This window comes from Mus caroli, unplaced genomic scaffold, assembly GCF_978045245.1.
Source record: "Mus caroli unplaced genomic scaffold, Mus_caroli_1 scaffold_10, whole genome shotgun sequence".
NCBI classification, from domain to species: domain Eukaryota; kingdom Metazoa; phylum Chordata; class Mammalia; order Rodentia; family Muridae; genus Mus; species Mus caroli.
Genome location: NW_028227265.1, coordinates 111,661,695 through 111,688,707, shown reverse-complemented (window position 1 = coordinate 111,688,707; position 27,013 = coordinate 111,661,695). Strand labels below are relative to the sequence as shown.

Below are 27,013 nucleotides of genomic sequence, written 5' to 3'. Positions count from 1 at the left end.
AGATTCATCTCTGGAGCGAAAACAGTCGTTCATCTTATTCTAGAATGAATGTCTTGCTGTCCCCTAAGATAAATGCTTCTGTTCCTGTAAGACATATCTCTGAATGTTCTAAGGAGTATGGTGAATGTTGACGGTAGGAATATAAGTCCTTCACAGAGATGTCTTCTTGGACTTTCTGTCCTTGCTTCTGTAAAATATTTAGTCACATAAGACAATTCAGAGTCCAAAATTCTCTCATATGTATATTCCTGTTTAATCCATAAACCTTCCTTGGAGGCTGCAACAATGGTATGGCAATGAAGGGCACCAGTTGCTATTACAGAAGACCCAGGTTGAGTTCTGAGCACCTACATGGCAGATCTGTAACACAGCACCTTCTTCTGAATTCTAGAGCTATGGCATGTACATTGTATACAAATGTATATGCCAATTAAACATCCATTCATGCTAAATAAATAAATAAATAAATACATTTAAAAAGTTAAAATACCACCTCTACTTTCTTCTATTTTTGTGGTGACCCTTAAGGTTTACAAGGGGACTTTTCAGCATAAACTTTAGAGAGTTCAATCTTATCCACATTTGTGTAGCAAGCTTAAGGCTAGCCTGGACTACATTCAACTTACTCTATCTTGCTATAACTACCAGCACGCAAAACAGTCTCCTGTGGATTTCTGGGTCTGCTACATTGTTAGAGTTGAGAGACAACATTAGGTCATCTCTTGGTGTCCTCCTTCTGTTGGTAATTTTGGACTGTCTTTTTCTTGGTGCTGTCTAGGGTTGGTGCAAATGTGCAATTCTCCTGTGAGGACAATTATGTACTCCAAGGTGCCAAGGGAATCACCTGTCAAAGAGTCACAGAGACCCTTGCAGCATGGAATGACCACAGACCCATCTGTCGAGGTAAGGTGCCCAGTAAGATAGCCCAGACTCTCCCCAGGGCAGGATATACTCCTGAAAACAGGGTAAAGTTTAAGGGGGAGGCATGGTTAGTACAAAGGGAAGATTTGGTAATATGTGTGTCTTCATGATGATGTGGGTCAGAAGAAAGCCCCTCAAGGTTTCTTAGGTGATAAGTCCTCTAAAGCTACTAATGATCTCATGATAGGACATATGTGAGCAAATCTGATACATTGAGCTCACACAAACACACATGCATATACACAGGAGGACACACACACCATATATTGGTAGCCCTCTTCATATGTGAACAGTGTCTACATATTCTTAGAAACACCTACTAAACCTTAAATCCCTAGCCCTTTGGTTGCACTGTAAATGCAATGAGTAATGGAAAGAACTTGTCAAGCTTGGTCTAAGATCTTCATTAAATTAACCAATGGTCTTTGAGTGTTTGCATATATTTATTTACATATACATGTGTGTGAATAGGTCTGAGCCCACAAACATGCCATGGTTCCTGTGGAGGCCAGGATAACTTCCAGAAGGCGGTAATCTCTTTCCATCATCATGGTGGCACTTCAGTCTTCATTTAATAACTGGCAAGCTGTCTTGCCAGTTCATAGTATATTCCCTTAAACTACACTTTGATGTGATTTACCAAAGAAAATAGTCACCATCACCATTGTCTACTTTCATCAAATGATATACATGAAATTAAACAGAAATAAAATATCAATATTCTTCTCTTATGAATTGTATGACTCCTGCCCTTAAGTTTGGAAATCATATAGAGTCAAATAGAAAATTGACTTAACTGTTCTATGTGAAAAACACTTTGAAATTAGAAGAAAACTAGGTTTGGACTTTATGCATTTTTTGCATCTATCTCATAAAATAACTTGTATAAACTGAGAGTTTTAAAAGAAAAATAAAGTACTAACTGGGCCATAGAAAGTTCCTCAAATAACGTCTTTCACATCCATGTAGACATTTCAGTTTTGTTCATGTATGTGCACAGGTGTGTATACCCAAGCATGCATGCATGGGGGCCAGATGTCAATGATGAATAACTTTCCTAATAGTCCCTCCCTTTATTTTTAAATATGAGGCCTCTTCAAACCACCCTTTCCTGCTTCCTTGGGATGTGTTTGACTCTGTCCCTCAGTCCGGGGTTCTAGACACGCCAGGCCTAACTTTTCCAGGATGCTAGAGATCCTCAAGCCTAGCCCAAGAAGACCTCTAACACTGAGCCATCTTCCAAACTCCTGACCCTTTTAGCCTTGTAAGAGAATGGCTGGCTCACATGTTGTGTCTTTAAGTTTTCTAAACACACTGCCTGCACGGATCCACAGTCAATAAAAACAATTTGCAAAGGTCATGCTCAAGTACCACCTACAACAGAAGTTGATTTGACTTTATTCCTCATAGACACTCATGCCCTTTTTGAGCACATTTTGAAAGAGAACATCCCTGTCCATTGAGTTGGGAAGTCCTGGTAAATAATGTGTACAGAAAATCATGACCTTGTGCTGGGTAGTTTCACAGACATAATGGCAGAAATCATTGGGTATCTCACCCCTGTAGTCCAAGGACAGAAGAGGCACCTGTAGGAGGATGCTTCACTTTAGGGAAGCCAATATGCTAACCCTGATATGAACATCACTCACTCAGGAAGACAGGTACTGAAACATCACAGGACCCTGATTAGTGCATTGCTTTGCTTGCTCTTCTGCTCTGTCAGTTAGATACACTTGATTGAATCATCATCTTTACATTCTAGAATAATGTTCTTTTCTACCTGGAGCAAGTTCTTGGATAGTTTCCTGATAGAGGGTGTAGTTTGCTGGCATTTGCCACAGCAGACAAGATAAAAAAAACCTTCAGTACTTTTAAATCTCATGTTGTTGTCCATAGTGGCTCACAGAGACTGAGCCACTAACCAAAGAACATGCAGGGGCTGGAGCAAAACATGCTACTAGACCTGCAGCTTGGTTTTCATGTGAGTCCCCTAATAACTGGAGCTGGGGCTGTCTCTGAATCTGTTGCCTGCCATTAGATTTCCTTTCCCTAACTGAACTGTGGGTTGAGTCTCATTGGGAGAGAATATGCTTAGTCCTACTCAACTGAACGTTACTTGGTAGGTTGTACCCAAGAGGGACTTCCAGCTCTCTTTGGAGAAGGGGAGGAGGTAATGGGAGAAAATATTTGAAAGCTTGGGACTGGAAGGAAAGGTGGGAGGGAGATGTGATCTGGATATAAAGTGAATAGATAAATAAATAAATAAATAAAACCTATGGGTAGCAAAATGAGCTAGTGAGTCAGAGTACTCTCTATTGCCAGATCTGCCTACAGGAGTTCTGTCCTTCCATGTGATACAAGGAAAGAACTGAATCTCACAAGTTGTCCCCTGACCTCCACAGGTCTGCTGTGGTATCTTTATACCACTCTCCAGAATAAATAAATTAAATGCAATAAAAATGTATAAGAAAGAAACCTAAAACCACTATGTGTGTCATACTGGTAGACGTTACAGTAGATCAGCACAATACACACACACACACACACACACACACACAATGTGTTCTTTCAATATTTGAAAAAAAAGTCAAACAAGACTAATATTAGTCCATTTTATTGTAAAATTTCTAATCAAGCAAGGTTGGAAAAGCATTTAATATTTTAAGTAAATACAAAGTCTAGATATGAAGTTTCTTCAGATTCAACCACACATTGAATTTCCTTTTAAGTTAATTCATTTTGTGAAACCTTGTCTTTAACACTTTAATATGCCTTTCCTGCATTCAGTTAAGTCCACTTATTTATTTATCCATTCACATATTCAATTAACATAACATTGTGCCTGCTGGCAGGGGGCTGGGATGTTGTTGTGCCTGTCTTCCTGAGGGATGGTCACATCAGGGTTAGGAGATTGGCTTTCCTAGCATGTAGCATCATCCACCCTCTGCCTCCTCTGTCCTGGGACCACAGGCATGAGATACCTCATGATTTCTGTCTTTACACCTTTGAAAATACACAGCACAAGCTAGGCATTTCATGTTCACATTACTGATCAGGATTTGCGAAGTAATGCCTAGTGCCCATTGACTCTCCTCCCTGCTCCTGTTCCTAGCCCAATTCTCTCCTGCTTTCACAAATTGCTACTTTGCCCTCTGGAAAAAATGTCATTTCTTCCTTGACTTCAGATGTGAAAAGAGCCACCTAATGTTCTGTGCTTGCGTGTGTGTCCCTTAACAATCTCCAAGCTCTATCCAGAGAAGCTTTCTCTGCTTTGGCATTTGCTGAGAGGCCAGGCAGTGTGACTTTTAACTTCTGGAGATGGGGCAAAAGTGAGAAAAGGTCTCAGTCATGTGCGTTGTGTCTGTCATGGCTGGGCATTCAGGCTTTATGGAGCCTTGAGGACCTCTCAGCCAGTTTTCGGTGGGATAACTTGTCAATGGGACCATGTGGTCACTTTCAACGGTGTTCTACTTCTGATAAACTCCAGCATCTTTTAAGATGTGAGGCATCTCTTGCCACCTAAAGATGCAAGATGTTTCAACACTAGTTAGTTTAGGATCACTCTCTCTATTATCAACACTTTATTATAAACAGTGAAAAGAAATCATACATCAGATTCCCACATGGCCTGTACATCTCAGCTTGATATCCACATTTGTCAATTATGATTCTCTCTACCTGACAGTGGCCCTACAAGCTCATCACTTATAAGCTGGGGCCTCCAGATCTCAAATACAAGGATAATGTGGGCTACATAGCAAAATCTTGCCTCAAAATAATCAATAAATTCCTGCTTTATGAGCTCTCTAGATTCATTCAAGCACTGATTTCTACCAGTTCAAGGCCACCGAGGTTTTTTCCACTTCCTCCAGTGAGCATGAAAGAGCAGGACCAAGAAAGGGAGGGGAGAGGAAAGTCAGTGGGCCAACAAGTTTTCTTAAGTTCTTGCTGCTCCCACCTCTGCCCATTTTAAAGCTGTCCTCCACTGTTTAATAGCAGCACCTCAGATCACACAGCAGATTCTGTGTAAGTCACATTCAAACAGAAAATAATGCCAGGAGGATGGGGGTGAATGTTTGGTTTCTGGCACTGTCTTGCTCTTTACTGACCAAGTGCAGAAAGATACAGAGATAGAAAGCAAACAGACTGGATTCCCAAGCACCCATTACACCTATTATCCTCAGACCAAGAGGGAATGTTATTTTATTTTTTTAGGGAAGACTTGTAAACAATTATCTGATAGGGTACCAACCACAGACCAGTGAAAAGACAGAGCCCAAGGCTAGCTGGATGTAGAAGAGAATCATTGGTCCTGCTTCTAGGAACAGACTTATAGTGAGCAGAGGAAGGCCATAGAGGAGAAGCAACCAGAAGTTTTAAACACAGAGCCACTTTATTCCTTCCCCAGTTTTCAGACAGGTCAGTAGCTCCTGCAAAATGTCACGTTGGCTGTCTTAGTTAGGGTTTTACTGTTGTGAACAGACACCATGACAAAGGAAACTCTTATAAGGACATTTGATTGGGGATGGCTTATAGCTTCAGAGGTTCAGTCCATTATCATCAAGGCAAGAGCATGGCAGCACCTAGGCAGGCATGGTGCAGGAGGAGCTATGAGTTCAACATCTTGTTCCAAAGGCAAACAGGAAGAGACTGGCTTCCAGGAAGCTAGGACAAGGGTCTTAAAAGTCACACTCACAGTGACACTTCCTCTAACAAGGCCTCATCTCCAAATAGTGCCACTCCCTGGGCCAAAAATATTCAAACCATCTTATCAGCTGATCTCACCTCTCTGGACTTGTTCTGAGGAAGTTACATTCCCACACGCCTCCCCCCCCCCCCGGACCCCCAATAACACACACACACACACACACAGGTAAAATTCACACCACATGTGCCATTTTACAACTATCAAACAGCCATCTCTAAGCACCAAAACTAAATGGGTGAATTTAGCTTTATTGATATACTTACTGGATACTTAGTGCCAAAAATATTATCTACACATTGATGTAAAGATTATAATGTGATGTCTGTATCCTGAACCTTTTCAGACACACTGTCCCATGGGAATACTGAGTGGATCTGATGGTTCTAACATGCCTAGCTTCTGACCAGACATGTTGGGCCTGTCTCATGAATCACCCATCACTGTGTTAGACACAGTATGCCTGCTTCCCAGCCTTGGAGTCATCAATACCCTAGGTTTGTTGAGATGGCACATCTCAGTGACTCATCGTCATTTTTCTGGATGGAATCCACAGCAGAATTTACTTTCTTCAATTAAAATCCATAGATTTTCTACACTGGCCTTTTCCAAGTGTGAAGATGTCCTCATTCCTTCCTTTGAATGACCCCTTTACTGGCACCTGATGACGGACTGACGGATCATGAAGAGCTAAAAATTGGGCTCTTCTCTATTTCTATAAAAAGATGATACCCTGTCTCTAACAGGTACAGAGAAGTGGATATCACACTTCTCTAAGTTTCAAATAGTTCTCAAAATAGATTGCAGAAGCAATTGGCAAGCTTTGAGTGAGCTCCATATTGGGGGTGCAATCTACTCAAGGCTGACTGTGGGGATATTTAGCCAGCTGTGGGAAGTCCCCTACAGTGAATGCAATGTCCGAAGCCCATTTATTTTTACCACCATTACAAGTAGTTTGTAGAGAGATAACAACCCGATGTGGATTCCCCATTTCATTTGTAGCTATTACAGGAGCCTATGCATCAATCATGTCAGGCATATATTCCGAAGTCAGTCTTCAATCAGGTAGAAATGACTGCTCTGACCACTGATACCAAGAAAAACATAAGGATATTTAAGGTCATTGGATAAAGTAAGACCTGATCTTTAAGGTTCCCAGCTCCACGAAGGGTCTCTATCTATTAGGTTACTATCCAGCCTCCTATCCTCTGGGAGGATTTGATTGAAACTGTTGGTAACACACTGTGAGTCAGAAGTGACCCTGGGTCTAGAAGCTGGTGTGGTTTGCCAAAGCTTGCATTATCTAATTAGCCTGGAGGAGGACTGGGGACATTACCTTTCCCTTCAGTTACCAAACAGATGAATGTTGTCACAGCTCAGTAATTACTCAAGGGAATCCATATTCCATTTGAAATTATGCATAGTTCATTTAGAGATATGAAAACAGCTATTATGATTTTTTTTCTCAGGGTAAAACATTACGAGCTGTTTAAAACTGCATAAGCATCCTTAACTGGCAGTAGAAAAAAAAATAAGCAAACAAGAAAGACAAGGAGACGATATAGCTTTATTTAAGTGAAATACTCGGGCTGGTGTTTCATCTCTTGAGCCTTAGAGGAGATGAATAATGAAAGGGTCTCTATGCTGATGTGCCTTCCTGGGTGGAGCTACTGTGAGGGCTTGAGTGGCTCTCTGCATTGAAAGGGCATGTAAGAAAAGTGAAGTGTTATTTTCCACTGTAACCCTAGTTACACAAAAGTTAATTGGAGGCAGCCTGGGTCGCAGAATAAAGTTATAATTACCTCGCGATTCCAGGTGAGGTTAACGAAAATCATCCTTAACATATTAACTTGTCATGGACTGAGGCTGTTACGCAGTTTCCTTTTTATTGGGGTTTTACGTCTGTGCAGAAGTGACCTTTTCAATGGTAATGAAAAGATTATTTACACCAGAGAGAAGCTTCATGCTATTGGATCCCAGGCCTAACATCAGTGTTAGAACTGTATTTCATATGGTGGTGATTTGTCCAAGCAGCTATTGTGGTAGAGAATTAAAGGGAAAATCACAGACCTTCCTTGGTTGGGCTGAATTAGGGGAGGTACCTGTGACTGGAAAGTCTGGAGCTTTGTAATTGAAGGGTACTTGGGAAAACTGTATTTTTCTGCATATTGTTTTGTCAAAGTGTTTCTGTAAGGGATGGCTTCATAATTATACTGCCTGCCTATATTATAGACAAACAATAACCTGGAATGAGCAGAGTTGGTGCCAATCCCATTTGGGGACCATAGCTATCAGCCTTGCTTTTCTCCACTGTACATCTTGTACCTTTGTCAGATGTCAGTGTGTCTGAAATCCCTGCTACTCACTCTCTCCCTCACCAGCTCCACTCTGTGGACCACTCCCCTGACTCCCTCAATTCCTTTCCTGACAGCACTATCTGAGCTTTTTTTCCCTTAACCATTGCATGTGTTTCTTTGTCTCTTGATCCACACAAGGAATTTAATTAATTTCTCTCTCTGCTGTACCCTCCGTGTTTGGATCAGGTTAGGTATTCTGCAGTTCTTGGCCATGCATACTGTAATGTCAAAGCCATGTGTGAGAATCTGCTCATGTGCTCGAGTTACCATTCACTGATGACTCTTGGATAGAATAATAGTTCCTGTGGTAATCAAGTACAGTGATAGTCTTAAGACAAAACAGCTAAAGACACAGTGGCTGGTAACTAACTACACGAGGCAGACCTGGTCCTCAGGTGAGAAGACAGGGTGCCTAGCAGCCCTTAACCCCTGCTCCCTGCTCTTTGTCCTCATTTCAGACAATAATCTAGACATTTCACAATAATTTATTATCTTTAAAAATTCAAGAAATATACTGTTTACTATATATCATGTAGTATATATGTTAATCATATATATATGTTAAATATATTCTATAATGCATGATCTAGAGATTTGTTTCAAATGCTTCCCATGTGATTCCAAGTGTTGTGATAATTTAAGTTTATTGGAATCAGATTTGTTACCCTTTTGCTAATTCAACTAAAGTGTTACCATAGAATGGAAAAGCTATCCTAGGGTCTAAGTAAAGAATTAAATACTTTCGTTTTATTTTATTTTATTTTATTTTATTTTATTTTATTTTATTTTATTTTTTGAGACCTGGTCTGTCTTTTAGCTCATGCAAGCATCAAACTCAGGACAACCCTCCTGTTTTATACTCCCAAGTGCTGGGATGTCAGGTTTGAACTCGCAAACCCAGAAATTCTTATAGTGAGTTTGTTCATGTGAGGTAAACTGTGTTTTTATGTAATATATTCATCAGTCAGATGATAAATGTTCACTGCAGCCTTTAGAAAGGATGGATTTACATATGAATATGTGTTTAAACTAGCCCCTCCCCTATTTCTCTCCCATCCTGTTCCTCCCTTATCTCTCCCACCACTTCTCCCTTCCTACTTCATGTGCTAATTTACTTAATCCTGTGAGTCTCTTGGTGCTGCCTGTAAGTACATGGAGGTAGGACCACTAACCAAACCATGGGGACCCTGAAGAAAACTTACACTCCCACCTGCAGGAGCCATCAGTTATCCACAGCTCCTTAGTTAGGGTGAAGCTTCATAAACCCCCCCTCATCTGTGAATGGCTTGCTCTTGTGCAGTCTTGTGTTTGCAGTCACAGTGTCTGTGAGTTCATGTGTGCAATGATCTTGGCATGTCCAGAAAATAATGTTTCCATACAGATGCCCTCTACTTCTGGTTCTTACAGTCTGTCTCCACTCTCCTCCATGATGCCCCCTTATCCCTGGGAAAAGGGGGTCTGATATAGTTGACTCATTAGAGTTGAGCACCCCACAATGTCTTTATTGCTCTAAGCTCAGAGATGAGCTCTAACAACAACTGACCTGGCACGATATGCCAAGTGGCCCAATATTGGCATGAATGTTATGGAATTGACCAACCATTTTTCTGATTAAATTTAAAGTTGCTCCACACATCAGATTTCCTGCCTGGTACCATTCACTCATCCAAACCCTCTTAGATGGTTGTGTCATAAGACTCAAGGGAAGAGCTACTCTTCTGGATTTAACAGACACCTCATAAAGCTACCTGTGATGTTTCTGTCTATATGCCCTTAATGTCTTTAAGATGTACTTAGAATAGAGCATCGTTTAGTTTAGTTCTCATCAGAGGAGCTGCTTTTTATAGCAGATGGTGATTAGTCCTGAGATCTACAACTGGTCATTATACAGAGAATAAGAGACTGAAGTGTCCATTTTTCTTCTTAAAGAATTACATTTTCAATACACTGTTGTATAAATTCCAGTTTTATTTAGAATTGATAATTATCAGTCAAACTTGAATCTACACACTTAGGAATGTCTCCAGGGAGTAACCTGTTCCACATTAGGGCACAGTGACTGCTCATGGACATTTAGCATGGATAAGATATTATGTTGTCAGATGCTGACCAGGGTCAGGTCTTCAGAAGAGTGACAGTAACACTGAACTACACTGCACATAAGCACACATCTGTGCATATTGGTGACAGGAAACACAAAGATTACTCTCAAAGGTCCAGGGTCCTAGTGCATAGTGATTACTTATGTAGTTTAAAGACTTCATTGACTATTTGAATGCCTAGTTAGGAAAAAAAAAAAAAAAAGGGAACTAAATCAGGACAGGCCTCTCCAATTCTCCTAGATCACAAGAACTACCCCATGCATTTACAATAAGAAGTGAGAAACTGCGTTGTCTGAGTAAAAACCAGAGGCCACAGCAGAGCTTCAGATGTCTGGCTTTCTGAGTCAGATTATACAGTTTTGTGTGAATTCCCAGAGCTTTATATCTGCTCCTGTTCAGGTACATCAGGTTCCTACCACCCTGATACCCACCCCATTCCTAAGTGGAGCCTATGTACATTGCTTCCTTTTGTCTGCCAACAAAACTTCTCTTATCCCACCCTGACTATTGTGTGTCCAACAAAAAGAGAGTGGCACACACTGACAGCAATTATCAAGCTTCCTTGAGCTCTTGATGCTCCAATACTAGCTCTTATTTGAGGGAACACTATCTTGCTTTGTATCCTCTCTTCTGATGCTCTCTTTTCTTTTCTACCTGTCTTTTTCTTCTTAACTGCCGAATTTATCTATCTATCTATTTATTTATTTATTTATTTATTATTTATTTATTCCTTATGGCACTGTGGATATAAACAAGGGAGTCAAACATGCTAAGCAAGGACTCCATGACTGATTTACATGTTTACATTTTATTTTCAAGACAACTCCATTGCTTATTTTGTCTCTTCAAAGATACTGAATATTAGTAAAATGTCGTGGACCTATGTGGCAGAATATCCCTCTGTCAATTATTAGTTATGCAGAAGTTGTACATCATTAGCATGATTTAATACCATTTTTATGCATTGGCTTTTGTTTTGTGGTCAGTGGAGGGTCAGATCTTTTCAAAGTCACTTCTTATACTGATATATTAAAATGTTTCTCTTTCTCAGTCAAAAAAAAAAAAAAACACAGAGACTCAGACTCCCTGTAAGAATCATTTCTCAGAACTGTATGAGATAAATTTCGTGAAGTTCTGAATCAAATTTTTTGCTAAGTCAGTGGAAAGGTTATGCTTCAACACAGGCCACAGGAGCACACAACAGGGGGAGGAGGCAGTGTTAGGTTCTGTGAACTTTTCTGCTGGGGATTTGGGGAGCCCAAATTATCAGTGGGAATGTAATGAAACAACTTCTGACATCTTCAAATATGTCTTCTCAAAATTACCCAAGGAGCTAAAGGGAACTGCAACCCTATAGGTGGAACAACAATATTTGTGATTAACACTGTATTTACAAAAACTGTTAATTATGAAGTGTAGCAAAGCTGATACATAATTTAAAGACATTATTACTCAAGATGTATTGATGGTACCTTTCCTTAAGACTTTTTCACTAGTGCCAGCAATGCTTTAGACAAATTTCACATTAGAAGTTGATCTTTTCTGAAAATATGTTCCTAAGTACATATATCCCAGAGTGAAGATTAGCACCTAGCATAGGTCCAGGCTTGCAGAGAGCTCTTCTGAGGGAACTGTAGAGCTACTCCATGCCCAAGAGGATTTGTAAACAGTCTCATCCTTTACTTTTACAATGCAGTTTCTTTAGGCAGAAAATGCTGGTATTTAAAACATCATTTCTCATGTGTTTATGCATGTAGAATTGACTAAATTTTAGCTAATTGTGTCTGTAGTGAGTAGTCATCAACGTTGACGTTGCTGGATGTAAATCTCAATCTCAGATCAAGGAATTCAGCCTCCGTACTTGGTGTAGCTTGGACCATAAAATAAGGAGAAGCCCCAGACTCACAGGCTGAGAAGACAGAGCTGGGGAGAAATAATAACACTGAAAGAGTCATGACTTCTACAGAGGAGTGTTATTGTCTCCAGGATTATTCACAGTTTAAATCATCTTAATAGGACTATAGACTTGAGAGGAGGCTGCATGTTCCTGCAGGGATTAGTGGAGGCTCCTGACTTCCCCACAAGCTAGCTCTTTCAGGTCAAGAGATCTATAGTGTGGATCCTTAGAGGTGAGTCTCCTAGAAAACAATTGTCCTGAATATATCATCAGCCAAGGGCAAGTGGGAAAAGAGCAAGCATGGGTCATGAACAGGACAGATGCTCCACTGGGGGGCCAGGTATGCTCTGTGCATGACAGTGTCTAAGATAACAGAGGGCAGATCTTTGCATTACTTTCTCTTAAAAGTAGCCATTTTCCCCAAGTCCAGTTTGAGTTATTAATATTCAGCCAAGAACTCACACTAATATTAGATTTCCAAGTTATCCCAATGATTTGGAAAAAAAATAATAAAACCTTGAGAAAAGATGGAGTGATTGAAATACTTTTTATCACAAAGCATGCCGTTTTCTTTGACTTTACAGTTTATGGCTTCAGTTGCCTTTTCATTCTAGCTTCAAGATGAAGAAAGAGACAATGATGCCTTCTTTTGCTTTTGGAGTCATTGTTTCTACTTCCTTTAATCTTTCAACAGCACAATAGACTCAAGTCCCTATCTTCATTGTGCTATGCGACTTGGCATCATTTTTTTGTGAAATAGAATCTGAGCATCGAGTGAGACATTGACATTGCATCCTCCATCCTTATTTGAAAGAAATAGGACAAAGCTTAGCAGAGATGAAACTGCATTTAATGTGCATCCTGTGTGAGGTGTGACACTGGTCCTCAACCCTGCTATATGGAGCTCTTTTCTGTAACTCACTGGCTCAGTGCACAGATGGATAGATATACAGACTCTCTGTATGCAAATGAGTACACAGGAAACATGGTTCTGTGTCCCCAGTGAATTCTGAAATAGACTGATTTGATATTGATCTTTTCATGGCATTGTGAGCATGAGTGACAATATTTTTTCATATCTCCTCTAATGAGGTATCCTCATCCATATCTTAAATATCAGACAAGATTCCTGAAGACTGAGTAAAAGATAACTGACAACTTTACATCATTACCTATTAAAAGTAAACTTTATGGGGACTGGAGAGACAGCTCAAAAGTTAAAAAGCACATGCTTCCCCTTCTAAGGGTTCAGGAGCAGTTTCCAGTAGCCACAATGGTTACCTAGCAACTGCCTATGATTCCCATACTGGAGGATCCAATACCCACTTCTGTATCTCTTAAACATCTTCCCCTCTAATCTTCCATATTCATACCCACACACAGACATACACATACAAGTAAATTGAAAATAAGTCTTTTTAGCATGAAGTTTAATATTATGCTGGTTCAATATTATATACTTAGTAACACTCACATACATATACTCACATACATGCACATGAGCATGCATGCACACACACACAGGCACATATGCATCCATGCATGCACACACTTGCATACTCCCATACAAACATTTATATACCAATTAAAGGAAAAGAGTCCAGGAATTTGAAAGAGATTAGAGAAGGGACATGAGACAAGGTCTGGAGAGAGGAAAGGGAGGGGGAATGATGTAATTATCCTATATATATATATATTCATGTTTTCCTCTCCTAGAAGAATCTAGATTTAAATAGAAATTTGTATTTATACATACATAGGACATAAATGTATGAGCATGTGTCTTCTGTGTGGGAAAGAACAGGAAAGAAAAGAGAAAGCAGTGCTTATTTTCTTTCTTGTGTGGAACCTAGATGAAAGTATACCCTTACATATAGAATCAGATGGTATGTGTGGTGGTATAAAGAGAAGAGAACTGGGAGGGAGCTGAAAGGAACAAATATGTTCATTATACTCATTTTATATTATACTCACTTCAAATTATACTCATATATGAAAATGTCTGATTGACACCATTATTTTGTATGCTACCTACAAAATGAGCCTCATTTAAAAAAGAAGAAGCAACAAAATAAAAAAGAAAAACAAAACAAAACAAAAAAACCAACACTCATTACACATGGTGATGTCTGATGGACTTCTGGGCAAACTGTTTTGTTTCCATCTGTTTCCAGCCAGGACATGTGGATCAAACCTGCGTGGGCCAAGTGGTGTCATCACCTCCCCTAACTACCCAGTGCAATATGAAGACAATGCTCACTGTGTGTGGGTCATCACAACAACGGATCCAGACAAGGTAAGGCTTCTCCACCCACTCGGGTGCTGTTAGCAGCCACCTATGGTGATCAGACTTTCTGGGCAATGGCTGACAGTGGTTACTGCCCACACATCCTTATCCATCAATAGAGTACAGCCAGGACACAGTACAGCCCCTTGTGGTGATCCAGGAGAGGAGGCCATTCCTGCTTTTGAGTAGCTGTGCTGCCCCACTCCCTGGGTGTCTTTCTCATATCAGACCTCACTGTTCAATCAACCATTTCCTCTAGCTTAAGACCTCACAGAGCTCCTCTGCTATATAGTGCCACAGAGCTGGCTTTCCATCTTGGCTGTCCAAACCAGACTGTTATCTTTTTCTTCTCTAAAAGTTAGCAAGTCTCTGTCCTTTCCCAATGTCTTAGGATGCTATATTAGGTGGAATGTTTCCCGGATCCATGATTGTTGAAATTGTGTGAGTCCTCTGTAAGTCTGGCACATGTCCTTTGTGATAGTATGGCTACCACTTAAACCAAAGGTGAGGAGAAGGTATTCACAACTATTTTATTTGCTGTGAAATGAATTGTCTTTAATGTACTCTAAATTCAGCAGAATTCAGAGCAGACCATGAGGGTGGGGTGCCTTTATATCATTTTCATTGAGAAACTGACAGCAAACTATTTTGACATGAATTTCAAACAATATGAAAGAAACGCTGTTAAACGAACAGCTTTCTGGTAATATTAATTTCCTGAGCCTTCTGATTGGTCCTGGCATTTTGTGTCGACAGTGGCCACCTGTCTATTTCTGCAGTCTGGAAACTTCTATTGTTTCTGTTCAACATTTTCCCATGCTGCTGAATATTGCTCCTGCAGCTGAGAAAGGATGGTGTATATCCAGTGGTGTTTCCATGAGATCCCTGTTGGACTCAGCTTGCTTAATTCTGTTATGACACAGCAACATTTTATATTCAATGCCAGTTCTGATAAACAGAGATGAGTAAAGACCTGGGCAGCTCCTGAAGGAATTGTGAGGCTGGGGGTAGCCCACAAAGTCCATATTTGCTGTGGTGCCTATCAACCCCAGTGCAGTCCCACAGCATCCACACCAAGGCAAATGCACAGATTTCTGTACACCAGAGCTTTAATCTGCTCCCCCCGGTCCTATCCTCAGCATTTTAGATGTTCTATACATAGAAGTGTGTAGGCTTGAATACATTAACAGACCTTCTGAACCTCAGAGCCCACATTGTCTAAGAGACTGTAGGAACATATTCCTTCACTCGGGGCTGTGAAGAATCAGTTGCTGTAGGAACCTAAGGAAGGATAGAAGCATCATCCACTAGAGAGTATTAGAAATAGAAATGGCAACAAAACCTAACAAGAGCTGAACAAGGAGATAGTAGATACAAAGTCTACCAAACCAACAATTTAGTTAAACTGCAGTTAACATGTATACTGTGTTCCTTGTCTATAGTTGCTTTCCTTGATTTCCACATCCATGCATTTGTAGAGTATTCCATGTTTTCTCTACCAGGTTAAGTCATTTGACCTTGAACATTTACTAAAGACTTGAAAGTCAGATGGAAATGTTTGTGGAAGAAATTGAATACAATTGTGTTTGCTTTCTATGTGGTATACTAGATATATAATTGAATTAATGGGAAATATATATTACCTCTAATGCCATGCAGTACAAGCAAGAGTACATGTTTATGTCCTCTCAATAAAGATGCCATTACAAACCAAAGTGTCTGTGACATTTATAAAGCATAAAATGTTTTATTTTTGCAATTAAGAAGGTAGGACAACCTCTTTTCTTAGATTTCATCTTGGCAATAATATAGCTAAAGGGAGTGGATCAATATAAATAAAAGGAGTGGGCTAGTTAGTATCTACATACCCCCTGTGGTTCAGATAAAAAGATGGAAGATAGCATGGAAATGGAGAATCCCTTATGAGAGTGTGGTGGTGACCCCACTCAGCATGGGTTCTTCCTGCATGCTGTTGCAGCTTCATCCTGGGCCTCCTGCAAACCCTATCCCTGAACCTCTTTACTCACGATGGCTGTTCCTTGCATCCTCCCAGCTACTACACCACTGACTGGAGATAATTCTTTATGAACCTTTCCTTCTGTACAGAACCCATGATATGCCTATGATGGGCCTACCATCCCTGAACCTTTGAATGATTCAATAAAAGTCAGCATCCCTTCATTAGAAAAACATGAAAAAAATCTATTCACAGAAGAGCCATGCTTATAATAAAGAAGATATACAAAACATGTGTGGCCATGACCTCTTCTTCTTACCACCTTTGGGACAAAAGTGTTCTTTGAATACAATGAGGGCTAAAACACACACACACACATACACACACACACACACACACACATGAAAACCAGCCATAACAACAAAGCCTCCTCTGTGGGTCTTTTCCATGAAGAAAGAAAGTGTGCATGCACCATTTGTATAGGAGGCATAAAGGAAGAAACTGATGATATACAATTCTTCCAATGGGAAGGGCAAGTGTGAAAAGAAGCAGGGATCTAAAGGCACTGAAGAACATGCCCCTACAGTTGACTCAGCAATTTGTAGTTCCCAGTTGCAAAAAGGAGAGGAGGCAGAACAGGAGTATGTTTTAAGTCCCTTGTTTAGTATTCTCTGGCCTCCCAGGCTTTGCCTACACCTTCTGTCCATCAGATACCATGAACCCTATCCCATGAGTGACAAGAGAGAGGAGAAATCAAAGATGATATTGAGTTTGACTTAAGTATTTTTTTAAGAGTTTTGTGCTTTTGCTTATCAAGGAAATTGTCCCATGACTCCCTTTCTGTCTATCTCCATTTTGTTTCTTGTCTGTGTGATCCTGGCTCTTGAAAATGAGATTGGAAGCATTTCTATCCTTCCTATGTTATGAAATAGCTAGAAGAACAATTGCATTAGTACTTCAAAAGCCTAGAAAAAATAGCAGTTAATCAATACAGTCTCTGACTTGAGAATTTCTTAGTATCCATTCAACCTCTACCTATTGCTGATCCACTTATTTTTTTTTGTATCTTCTGTTTATGCTTATGATAAGTCATGTGTACCTTTGAGTTCCAAATTTCTTCTATATTTTGCAGTTCAATGTAATAAATTTCTCAGAATTTTCCCTAATAATTTTTTGAATTTTAGTGATGCCTATTGCAATTGAATCTTTTGATCTCTCCCTTACTTATTTGAGTTTTCTCTCTTTCATTGGGTGAGGCTGTTTAAAGGTTGGTCTTTTCCCCACTATCTCAGAATCATTCTTTGAGTCTACACTTCATTAATTTCTGCTATTTTGATGGTTTGGGAATTGGTCAATTGTTATTAAAAGGGATATGGATGATGATCAAGTTGGCTTCATTGGAAGAATGCAAAGATGGCTCATCATATGCAAATCAATATGTAAAAGATAAAAATAGAAAATAGATAAGTGCAAAAATCAAGACCAGCTGAATAGATGCAGAATTAATCTTTGATAAAGATCAATGCTTGTTTATAATGAAGACTCTTCACATATTAGGGATCAAATGATTAAACTTTAGCACAACAGAAGTTCCATCTGACAAATTCTTAGCCTACATTATACTGAATCCAGTCACTCTAAGCATTCCCTCAATAAGCAGGAACATGAGAAGGATGTCTAATTCTCCATTCTTATTTATCTTAGTACTTGATTATATACAAGTACTATATGAAATTTTACTATAACCATAAGGCACAAAGACAAAAAAAAAAAAAAGATATGTGCTGATTTGAATATGCTTGTCCCAAGGAATGGCATTACTCAGGGTTGTGGAGGAAGTCTGTCACTGTGGGAGTGGGCTTTGAGAGACCTTCCTCCTATACACCTTGAAGTCAGTCTTCTTCTTTTTGCCTTCTGAATAAGATATGGCACTCTCAGCTCCCCCAACCCCATGCCTGTCTGGATGCTTCCTTGCTTTCTGCCATGATGATAATGTACTAAACCTCAGAGCAAGTAAGCCAGTCCCAATTAAATGTTGTCCCTTATAAGAGTTGCCTTGGTCGTAGTATCTGTTCACAGCAGTAAAACCCTAAGAACAACGGGATATTTATAGAAAGGGAATAAGTGAAATTTCCTTGTTTGATGATGACAAGATCATGTGATGAGAGGATCCTAAACAATGCCCAGAAAGCAATTAGTAATGATAAATAAATTCAACAAAAATCAGGATACAAATCTCCACACAGAATCAGTTGCTTGCCTATATAGATGAATACTAAACTCACTGAGGAAAAATGTTACTAAGTCCTCTTAGTCTCAATTGTCCTGTGGTAGCTTGAATAAAGATGCTCATATTTTGAATGAGTGGTCTTCAGTAAGTAGAATTGTTTGGGAAGGATTAAGAGATGTGAAATTATTAGAGTGGGTATGGCCTTGTGGGAGGAAAAGTATCATCTTGGGTAGGGTTGGAGATTTAAAAAACCCCATGCAAGGGCAGTCTTGCTCCCCCACCTGCAACTTGCTGATCAGATATGAACTCTCAGCTACAAGGAGCATGCATATTTGGCTGAGTTCAAATCTCTAAGAAAGCAGGGCATGGCTGCACAAGCCTATGACTCTAGCATCAGGGGGTAAAGGAAGATGGATACCAAGAGTGCACTGCTCATTCACCCTGCCTGAATCAGGACAGTTTTCAGTGAGACACTTCCTTGAAACAATTGGGTGAAAAACAATAAAAGAAGGTTCCTGATGTTTCTGATGGTACACACATACTACACTCACATATGTGTTCCACATACTTTTGTACACAGAAGCATACACACACATCCAATGCCTCCATTTTATTATCTTATCATTCCACATAGGAACAATAGGTTTTATGTTCTTTGCCATGAACCAGGGAGACTTGAGGTCTTACAAGTCTGTCTTTTTTTTTTTTTCTTTTTTTCTTTTGTTCATGGATTTGTACACATTTTTGGCAGAGGGAACAATAGTTCAATGACTGTTGTCCATCTGAATGGAAAGCCTTGTGGGGGCAATAATAACATGCCCAAGATTTTCTTAAGCTGAGAGAACTGTCTTAGGGTTTTACTGCTGTAAAGAGACATCATGACCAAGACAACTCTTATAAGGACAACATTTAATTAGGACTAGTTTACAGGTTCAGAGATTCAGTCCATTATAATCAAGGTGAGAGTATGGCAGCATCCAGGCAGGCATGGCAAAGGAGGAGCTGAGAGTTCTACATCTTCATCTGAAGGCCCCTTGGAGAAGACTGACTCTTCAGTACTTGGAAGAGTGTCAAAGCCCACCTTCACAGTGACACACTCACTCCAACAAAGCCACACCTCCAAATAGTGACACTTCCTGGGCCAAGCATACTCAAAACACCACAAGAAACAAAATTAAGACTAATTATCCAAAAAGCAAAACAGAGTCAAAAGCTGCTGTTGCCAGAGTTACAACCTTTCTCTATAGGTCAGTCAAAGGGTGGTTTGTGGTCTCTGGTAGCTTGAAGCTTTGAATTCTGTTATTTCTTCTACAAGTCTGATAGGGATATGAAATGACTGCTTCTCCAAGTCATTAGCAGGGTACTCCACAGGTATATGTTACACAAAAGCCAATGAAGATGAGTCAGGATAAATGTGCAGAGGCAGTGTAAATGTAGATTGTATTCCATAGTTTAGCGACACATATAAGTGACTACCTCTTCTCTGCACAAAGGTGGACTGACTCAGCAGATTTCAGTACAAACTACTATGACCAATGGAGGAATAGGTATTTTTTAAGCCTAGATATTGAACTCATACTTTCTAGACTGTGCCTAGTAATTTCCTAAGAGGCCCCATTAAGTCAGTGGCCATGGGCCAGACTTACTTGAACTTGGGAAGATTTCGAAGAAATGCCAGAATTCCATGATGACATATGTTCTTTGACACCTTGAAGCTGAGTCTAAAACCTGTCAGTGAACTGTGAAGCTCAAATGGCATGCATCTACCTGAGGTTCAAGTATTTGTCTTATTTGGAAAATTCAGCTCTTTTTCTGTTGATGATGTGTGCTGCTACATATGTTTTGTTAATATTATATATATGTTTTGTTGTTTAGAGTCCTCAAAAATTAATAAGATAAATATCCTGAATCACATGCTGCAAAATATGATTTGTAGAGATATTGAGAAAATGAGTAGAGGATCACAGGTTGTTACACTCACACATACCAGCACTCTCAGAACACCACTTCGGCACCTGAAGGCATCTCAATTAAGCAGAATTACCATCCAAATTAAGCACCAGTCGTTGCCATTAAGTATAATTAGACTTAATTTGATTCCTTGGGAGACATTCCAAATAAGTGGGTTTCCCAATAAACTGTGTGGTGATGAAGGTATATTATGAATTGAGCAGAGAGAGAGAGGGAGAGGGAAAGGGGGAGGGGAGGGGAGGAGGGAGGGAGAGAGAGAGAGAGAGAGAGAGAGAGAGAGAGAGAGAGAGAGAGAGAGAGAGAGAGAGAGAGAGAGAGAGAGAGAGATTTCTCAGGCAGTGACTCTCTTAGGAGTTACAAGGAGAACTGTGTATAAAAGGACTCTGCCAGCCTCACTGGTGCTGTCTGACCTGGGAAGGTCACTTTAAAAACCAAAATGCAACCAATGACTAAATTTTCAGTGCCCACTGGAGATTCCAATATTGAGACTCTAGCTCACTCTCCATAGTGCATTTTCTCCCCTGGTCTTCATCATATTTTGGCTGTTATGGAACCAAATATCCCATGCCTGTTTATGCCAAGTGTTTACATAAAGTCACCAGTACAAGAGCATGACTGGAGGGAGCTTAAAGCCTCCCTGAGGAGTGAACGACACATACATTGCATTGTAATGTCAACTTCAAAGGCATGCTAGGAAACAACCATTAATAAATGAAACTATTAGGAGTGCTTATTACATACCATGCTCTGTGTAGAAAAGTATAAAACATTTAAAAAAACTCTCAAGAAAATTTAATTAAGCTCAGAAGGAGACTTATAACAACTCAATTACCACTGCTCCTGCTGGGGTGCCATCTCTGAAAGCCAATGAAACTAATGAGGTGGTAAACATGGAAACATATTTCATGTAGACTCAGCCAACAAGTCCTGCATGGTGCAGGTAAAACTCTTGAGGGGGCTGTGATCAGTTCCTGAGAAATTAATGTACATGCCTTAGCTGTACATTGAAGGGATTAAAAGAAAATGGCCAAAAAGTTCATGCTAGAATCTCCTTGAGAAGATTGTCTCAGATGATCAGCATCCAGTGGAGTTCTTTTATTTAGAGAGGTGTTTATGCCTGTGGATGACAGATATGCATATGATTATATCACCTATAGTTATTAGTCAGATATGTGAGTACATTCAAGTTCAAAATGTCCATCACACAGACTTTAAAGCAGGACAGATATGTTCATATGTTGACTCTATACATACATGTATACATAAAATCATAGACAGTTAGCTCTTCATGCATACATGCATATATTTTTATTTAAAATTTCAATTTGTTGAAAATTCCATACATGTGTACTACATTTCCAACATTTTCACACCCCTTTTATCCATTCTCCAACTACTTCTATACACTTGCTCCAACTCTTTTTCAAATTCAGGGTCCCATTTTCTTTAATCATTATTGTTTTACACACACACACTGGGACCATCAATGGCCTGCAGCACTTCATTTAAGGGTGGATCCTTGTGGAAGTTCCCTTATTCATATTGGCATGTTGTCTGGTGTGGTGTCATTATGCAGGTCTTGTAGGATACTATATTGATGACATTTCATGGGTATAGCTTCCATGTCATGTATAGAAGACACCATCTCTCAGCAGTCATCCTGGTTCTCTACACTTACAATCTTCCTGCCCCTCTTCTGTGATGTACCCTGAGCCTTAGGTGTAGAGGTATGGTATATGTATAAATTGAGGGTGGGCTCCCCACAGTCTTGTATTCTCTAAATTTTGCCCAGTTAAGTCTTTCTGTGATTGTCTCTACCTATTGAAAAAAATCAATAACAGCAAAAACAACACATTCTTTTTTGATGACAGGTGAGAGCTGCACTTATGTGTGGGATAAGGATAAGTATTTAGAATACAGCTCAGAAATAATGATGGTTTAAGAGAATGACAGTAGTAAACTCTTCTGTAACATTAACATAAACTTCTCTATAAAATTTCACCAATGTGGTGTTGGTCACATTTATAAAATCAGGCATGCGTTCCCTCCTATTCAGCAGACCTTAAATCCAGTTAGACTGCAATTGTAGTAAATTGGCATTTACTACAAGATATAACTGCTACTATTGCGCCATTCAGAACCTCTTGCCAGGATGGTCATTGATGTGGTTGTTGGCTTGACAGCTGTGTAGAAATATGGATTGCTTTCCTTCCTAGGCAAGTTGCATAACACCTCCAGTTACTATAAGAACTAGTTCTCAATAGAGAAGGCTTCCAAGTAAATCCTAGCTTGATTCCTATATGTACTGTATATGAACTATATGTGTGCTGGTTGTTTTGTGTGTCAACTTGACACAAGTTAGAGCCATCAGAGAGGAAATAGCCTCAGTTGAGAAAAGGCCTCCATGAGATCCAGTTGTAAGGCATTTTCTCAATTTGTGATCAATGGAGGAGCACCCAGCTCATGCTGGGTGGTGCTATCCATGAGCTGATGGTCCTGGGTTCTATGAAAAAGCCATGGAAAATGAACCAGGAAGTAGCACTCTCTATAGCCTCTAAATCTGCCCCTACCTCCAAGTTCCTGCCCTGCTTGAGTTCCTGACCTGACTTCTTTTGGTGATGAACAGTAATGTGGAAGGAGTTTGTAGATCCATAAGAGGAACAAGAATATCAACCAACCCCCCACCCCCAGAGCTCCAAGGGACTAAACCACCAACCAAAGAGTACACATGGAATGACTCATGGCTCCAGCCACATATGTGGCAGAGGATGGGTTTATCAGACATCAATGGGAGGAGAGGCCCTTGGTCCTGTGAAAGCTTGATGCCCCAGTGTACACAAATGCCATACCAGGGAAGTGTGAATGGGTGGGTTGGTGGGTGCATGGGGAAGACACTCATAGAAGCAGGGGGAGGGAGAGGGTATGGGAGTTTTTGGAGAAGAAACCAGGAAAAGGGATAACATTTGAAATGTAAATAAAGAAAATATCAAATAAAAATTTCAAAACAAACAAACAAACAAACAAACAAAACCCTTTCCTCCCAAACTTGCTTCTTGGTCATGATATTTTGCCCACAGCAATAGAAACCCTATAAAAAGACAAGTATAGTCCTGTAGCAATAGGGTCCTACCTTCAAGTCCCAGGACAACAGTAAATCTTACAGAGGTTTCCTACATGCATTCATTCTTATGTGGTTGGTTGTCTTGATTCAGTAACCTGGATTGGAACTAGAGTGACTTTTATTGTTCTCTGAATGAGTGCTTTAAGCAATTTATAGTAGGCATATTGGTACTACATGTATATAAACATTACTGAAAATGTGCATTATATTAACTAGTATTAAAATGATCTTTAGGAGATAAATCTTAAATGTGGATTATATACACACATATCATAATTTTTTTAAATTCTTGTGTATGTATGTGTGTGTGTGTGTGTGTGTGTGTGTGTGTATGCACACACACTACATATGTGCAGGTGCTAGCAGGGGCCAGAAGAAGATATCAGATTCCATGGTTCTGGAGTCATAGGCAGTTGTGAGCTGCTGTGTAGGTGCTGGGAATGGAACACAGGTCCTCTGCAAAAATAGCAATTGTTTTTAGCTACTGAGCCATTTTACCAACACTGTAGTTCATCTATTTATTTAAAGACCCGAGCATCTATGTACTGGGAATGTTGACCTATCTCCTGGAGTCACTGAGAGAAATCTTTATATATTTAGAGCACATTTGTGGAGACGTAATCTCAGACTTGATTGTAATTTATGCTTCTCAAAGTTTTTACATTAGTATTAAAGATTTTGATTTCCTTCCCATCTTCATTGGGATATAATTGATGAGCAAACAAAAATGGTCTAAGTGTGGCACATATATGCAATGGAAAGATCCTTAGCCATGAAAAGAAAGGGAAGGGGTTTTATCTTGAAAGTAAGAATAGATCTGGTGGACATTGTATTAGAATTAGTTAAATATCTGACCTTCTTTTTAATATTTGTTTTTGAGATAAGATCTCATGTAATCCATGCTGGCCTCATTTTCACTGTGGGCCAAAGGCTGGCCTTGAACTTCTGATTTTGAACTACAGAGATTTTGGAGTAAAGGATGACAATGAGATTCTGGAAAACAGAAAAAAAAAAAAAGTTAAAAAAAAAAAAAAGAAAAGGCCACTCTATCCAAGGGAAGTATTCATGAGCACAGGAATCTGGACTGTGGGTTATAGCTGAGATAACTGGACAACGATTACCAGATACTCCATGCTTTTCAACTAAAGGCAGATGTGGCCAGATGTCTCAATGCAAAGGAAAAAGATACCCCAGAGAAAGAAGCTCTGGGGCAGCTCCTGACTCCCATAGATCAAAACAGTAACTTTCCAGGTGCAGTCAGTTGTGTTTGGGGCTAGGTATGTGGGCATCTAGCCCTTGGGGGCTGAGGCAGGAGGACAACAAATTTCAAGCTTTCCTTGAATCTATAGCAAGAGCTCATTTCAATGAGGTAAAATGAAGTTTTGATTGGTTGGTTGGTTGGGTTAGCTTTGCTTTGCTTTTTTACTTAAAACAGAGTCTTCTATTTTATAGAGTTTAGCAAGACATAACACCCAACTGATTTTGTATGGATTCAAAGCTTGCTTCCTGGTTCATAGGTAGCTGTGTTACAGAAGAGGTTGGGATGGTCTCTTGGGTTCCTGTTACTGGGACTCATTCTATTCATAAAGGCTCAATGCTGCAGCTCAATCACCTCTCAAAGAACCTACTTCCCAGTGCCATCGAATGTATGATAAGATTTCACATTCAATAAGATATGAATGTGAAGAGAGATGATTATAAAAATGTAGTTCATAACACTTGGTATTTTTGTGCATAATCAGATAAAGGTCAACTTCATACAGTTTGTTTGTTTCTTATTGTGACCCAACAGATAACACTTCTTAGGGGCCCTTGATAAGACAAAAACATGTTATTAAATGACATTTTAAATCACAACAATGTCTAAAACCAAATTTGACTTCCATTCTCAGGGATGGTGCTTGGAAATACTAAGGTCCAATAAACGCTATTGAATATGTGACTGTCCCAAGGACTAAGGACCCATTGTAGAGTTTGTTATTCTGTGAGGATGTTAGAGAATGGAGAACCATAATTAAAAGAGGACCTTACTCTTCTAAGATATGAGCATAACTTTCTCCAAGTCACTAATTCTATAATTTTAATATTATTTATTTATGTCATAAAATTGACAAGAATATTTCCCTAATATGTTTCCAAATAATCAACTCATTATTTTCATAATGAATGTATACTGCGTGACACATCCAAAGTGCACTTGCCACTATGGAAGCTCAGTTGTACATAGTACTCTACACAATGTTGCTCTCTTCATTAGTACCTGACTGTGCAGGTAGCTGCTCTCTACTTTTGACAGAGCCTGGTATCCTGTATTTCCCAACAACACATAGATTTACAATGGAGGGCGCTCTGCTCAGTGGATATGGGTTCTGTTCAGTGCAGCAGTCCCCTGAGAGATGTCTCAGGAACATCTGAGACACCTCATTACTAAGCCAGTAATTGTTTTTGTGTGTTTCCCCCACTGAATGGTGAAGTGGTGGGTGGCTGTCAACTAAGCTCAGAAGCCCTTGGCAGGATGGGAGAAGGGAGAAATGTATTTTTACATTGCTGGCACCAATCTGAGGTCAGACACTGAGCACTGACTTGGAACTGAAAAGCTGGCTGTGACAAGAGCCACCAAGCGTAAGCTTATAGTTTCCCTTCAGAGAAGTAAAATTATTATTTTGATTTTTGACAGAAGATATACAGGTTACACACTTTTACAGATCTGTGGTCACTAGAATATCTGAAGTCTTCCCTATCTGTAATAGGACTTTTCTAGTAGGAGGGAAGAGGTCTTTGTTTTCTGGTTGTTTGTTTGTTTGTTTTAAGTAAAATTTCATTTTTATTCCTTTTTATTAGATATTTTCTTCATTTACACTTTAAATTTTATCCCCTTTCCTTGTTCCCCTTCCAAACCACCCACCCGCTGCCCCCCTGCCCCTGCTCACCAACCCACCCACTCCAGCTTCCTGGCCTTGGCTGAATGAAGGAGCTAGAAAAAGAACCCAAGGAGTTGGAGGAGTTTGCAACCCCATAGGAGAAACAATAATATGAACTAACCAGTACCTCCAGAGCTCCCTGGGACTAAACCACCAACCAATTGTGGGACTCATTGCTCTACCTGCATATGTTGCAGAGGATGGCCTAGTCGGTCATCAGTGAGAGAAGAGCCCTTGATCTTGTGGAGGTCTTTGTTTTAATTGAGAGTTGTCGATAAATGATAAAACCAATCATCTAACATACACCCATGCAAACATGTCTACCTCCCCACATAACAAAGGTGTTCTTTTTTAAAACATTTCTTGTTTGTGAATCCAGCTAGGAATCTGACACTGCAAATAGTCCCTGTGTCTGTGTCACTGTGAATCCAGTTAGGAATTTGATACTACAAATAGTCCCTGTGTCTGTGTCACTGGGTGTCATGAGCACCATCAGGAAGTATGTGCATGTATTGAATAGTACAGATTAAAATCTAGAATGTTG

General features: G+C 39.8%; 1 protein-coding gene across 1 annotated transcript in view; it reads left to right on the top strand.

Annotated features, from left to right (window-relative positions):
• Csmd1 (CUB and Sushi multiple domains 1) overlaps positions 1–27,013 on the top strand; it is a 1,626,901-nt gene that overhangs the window by 1,160,913 nt on the left and 438,975 nt on the right. Inside the window, exons 9-10 of the mRNA XM_085844142.1 lie at positions 779–903; positions 14,157–14,278. Of these exons, the coding sequence (XP_085700268.1) occupies positions 779–903; positions 14,157–14,278 (247 nt within the window). The remainder of the gene's footprint in view (positions 1–778; positions 904–14,156; positions 14,279–27,013) is intronic.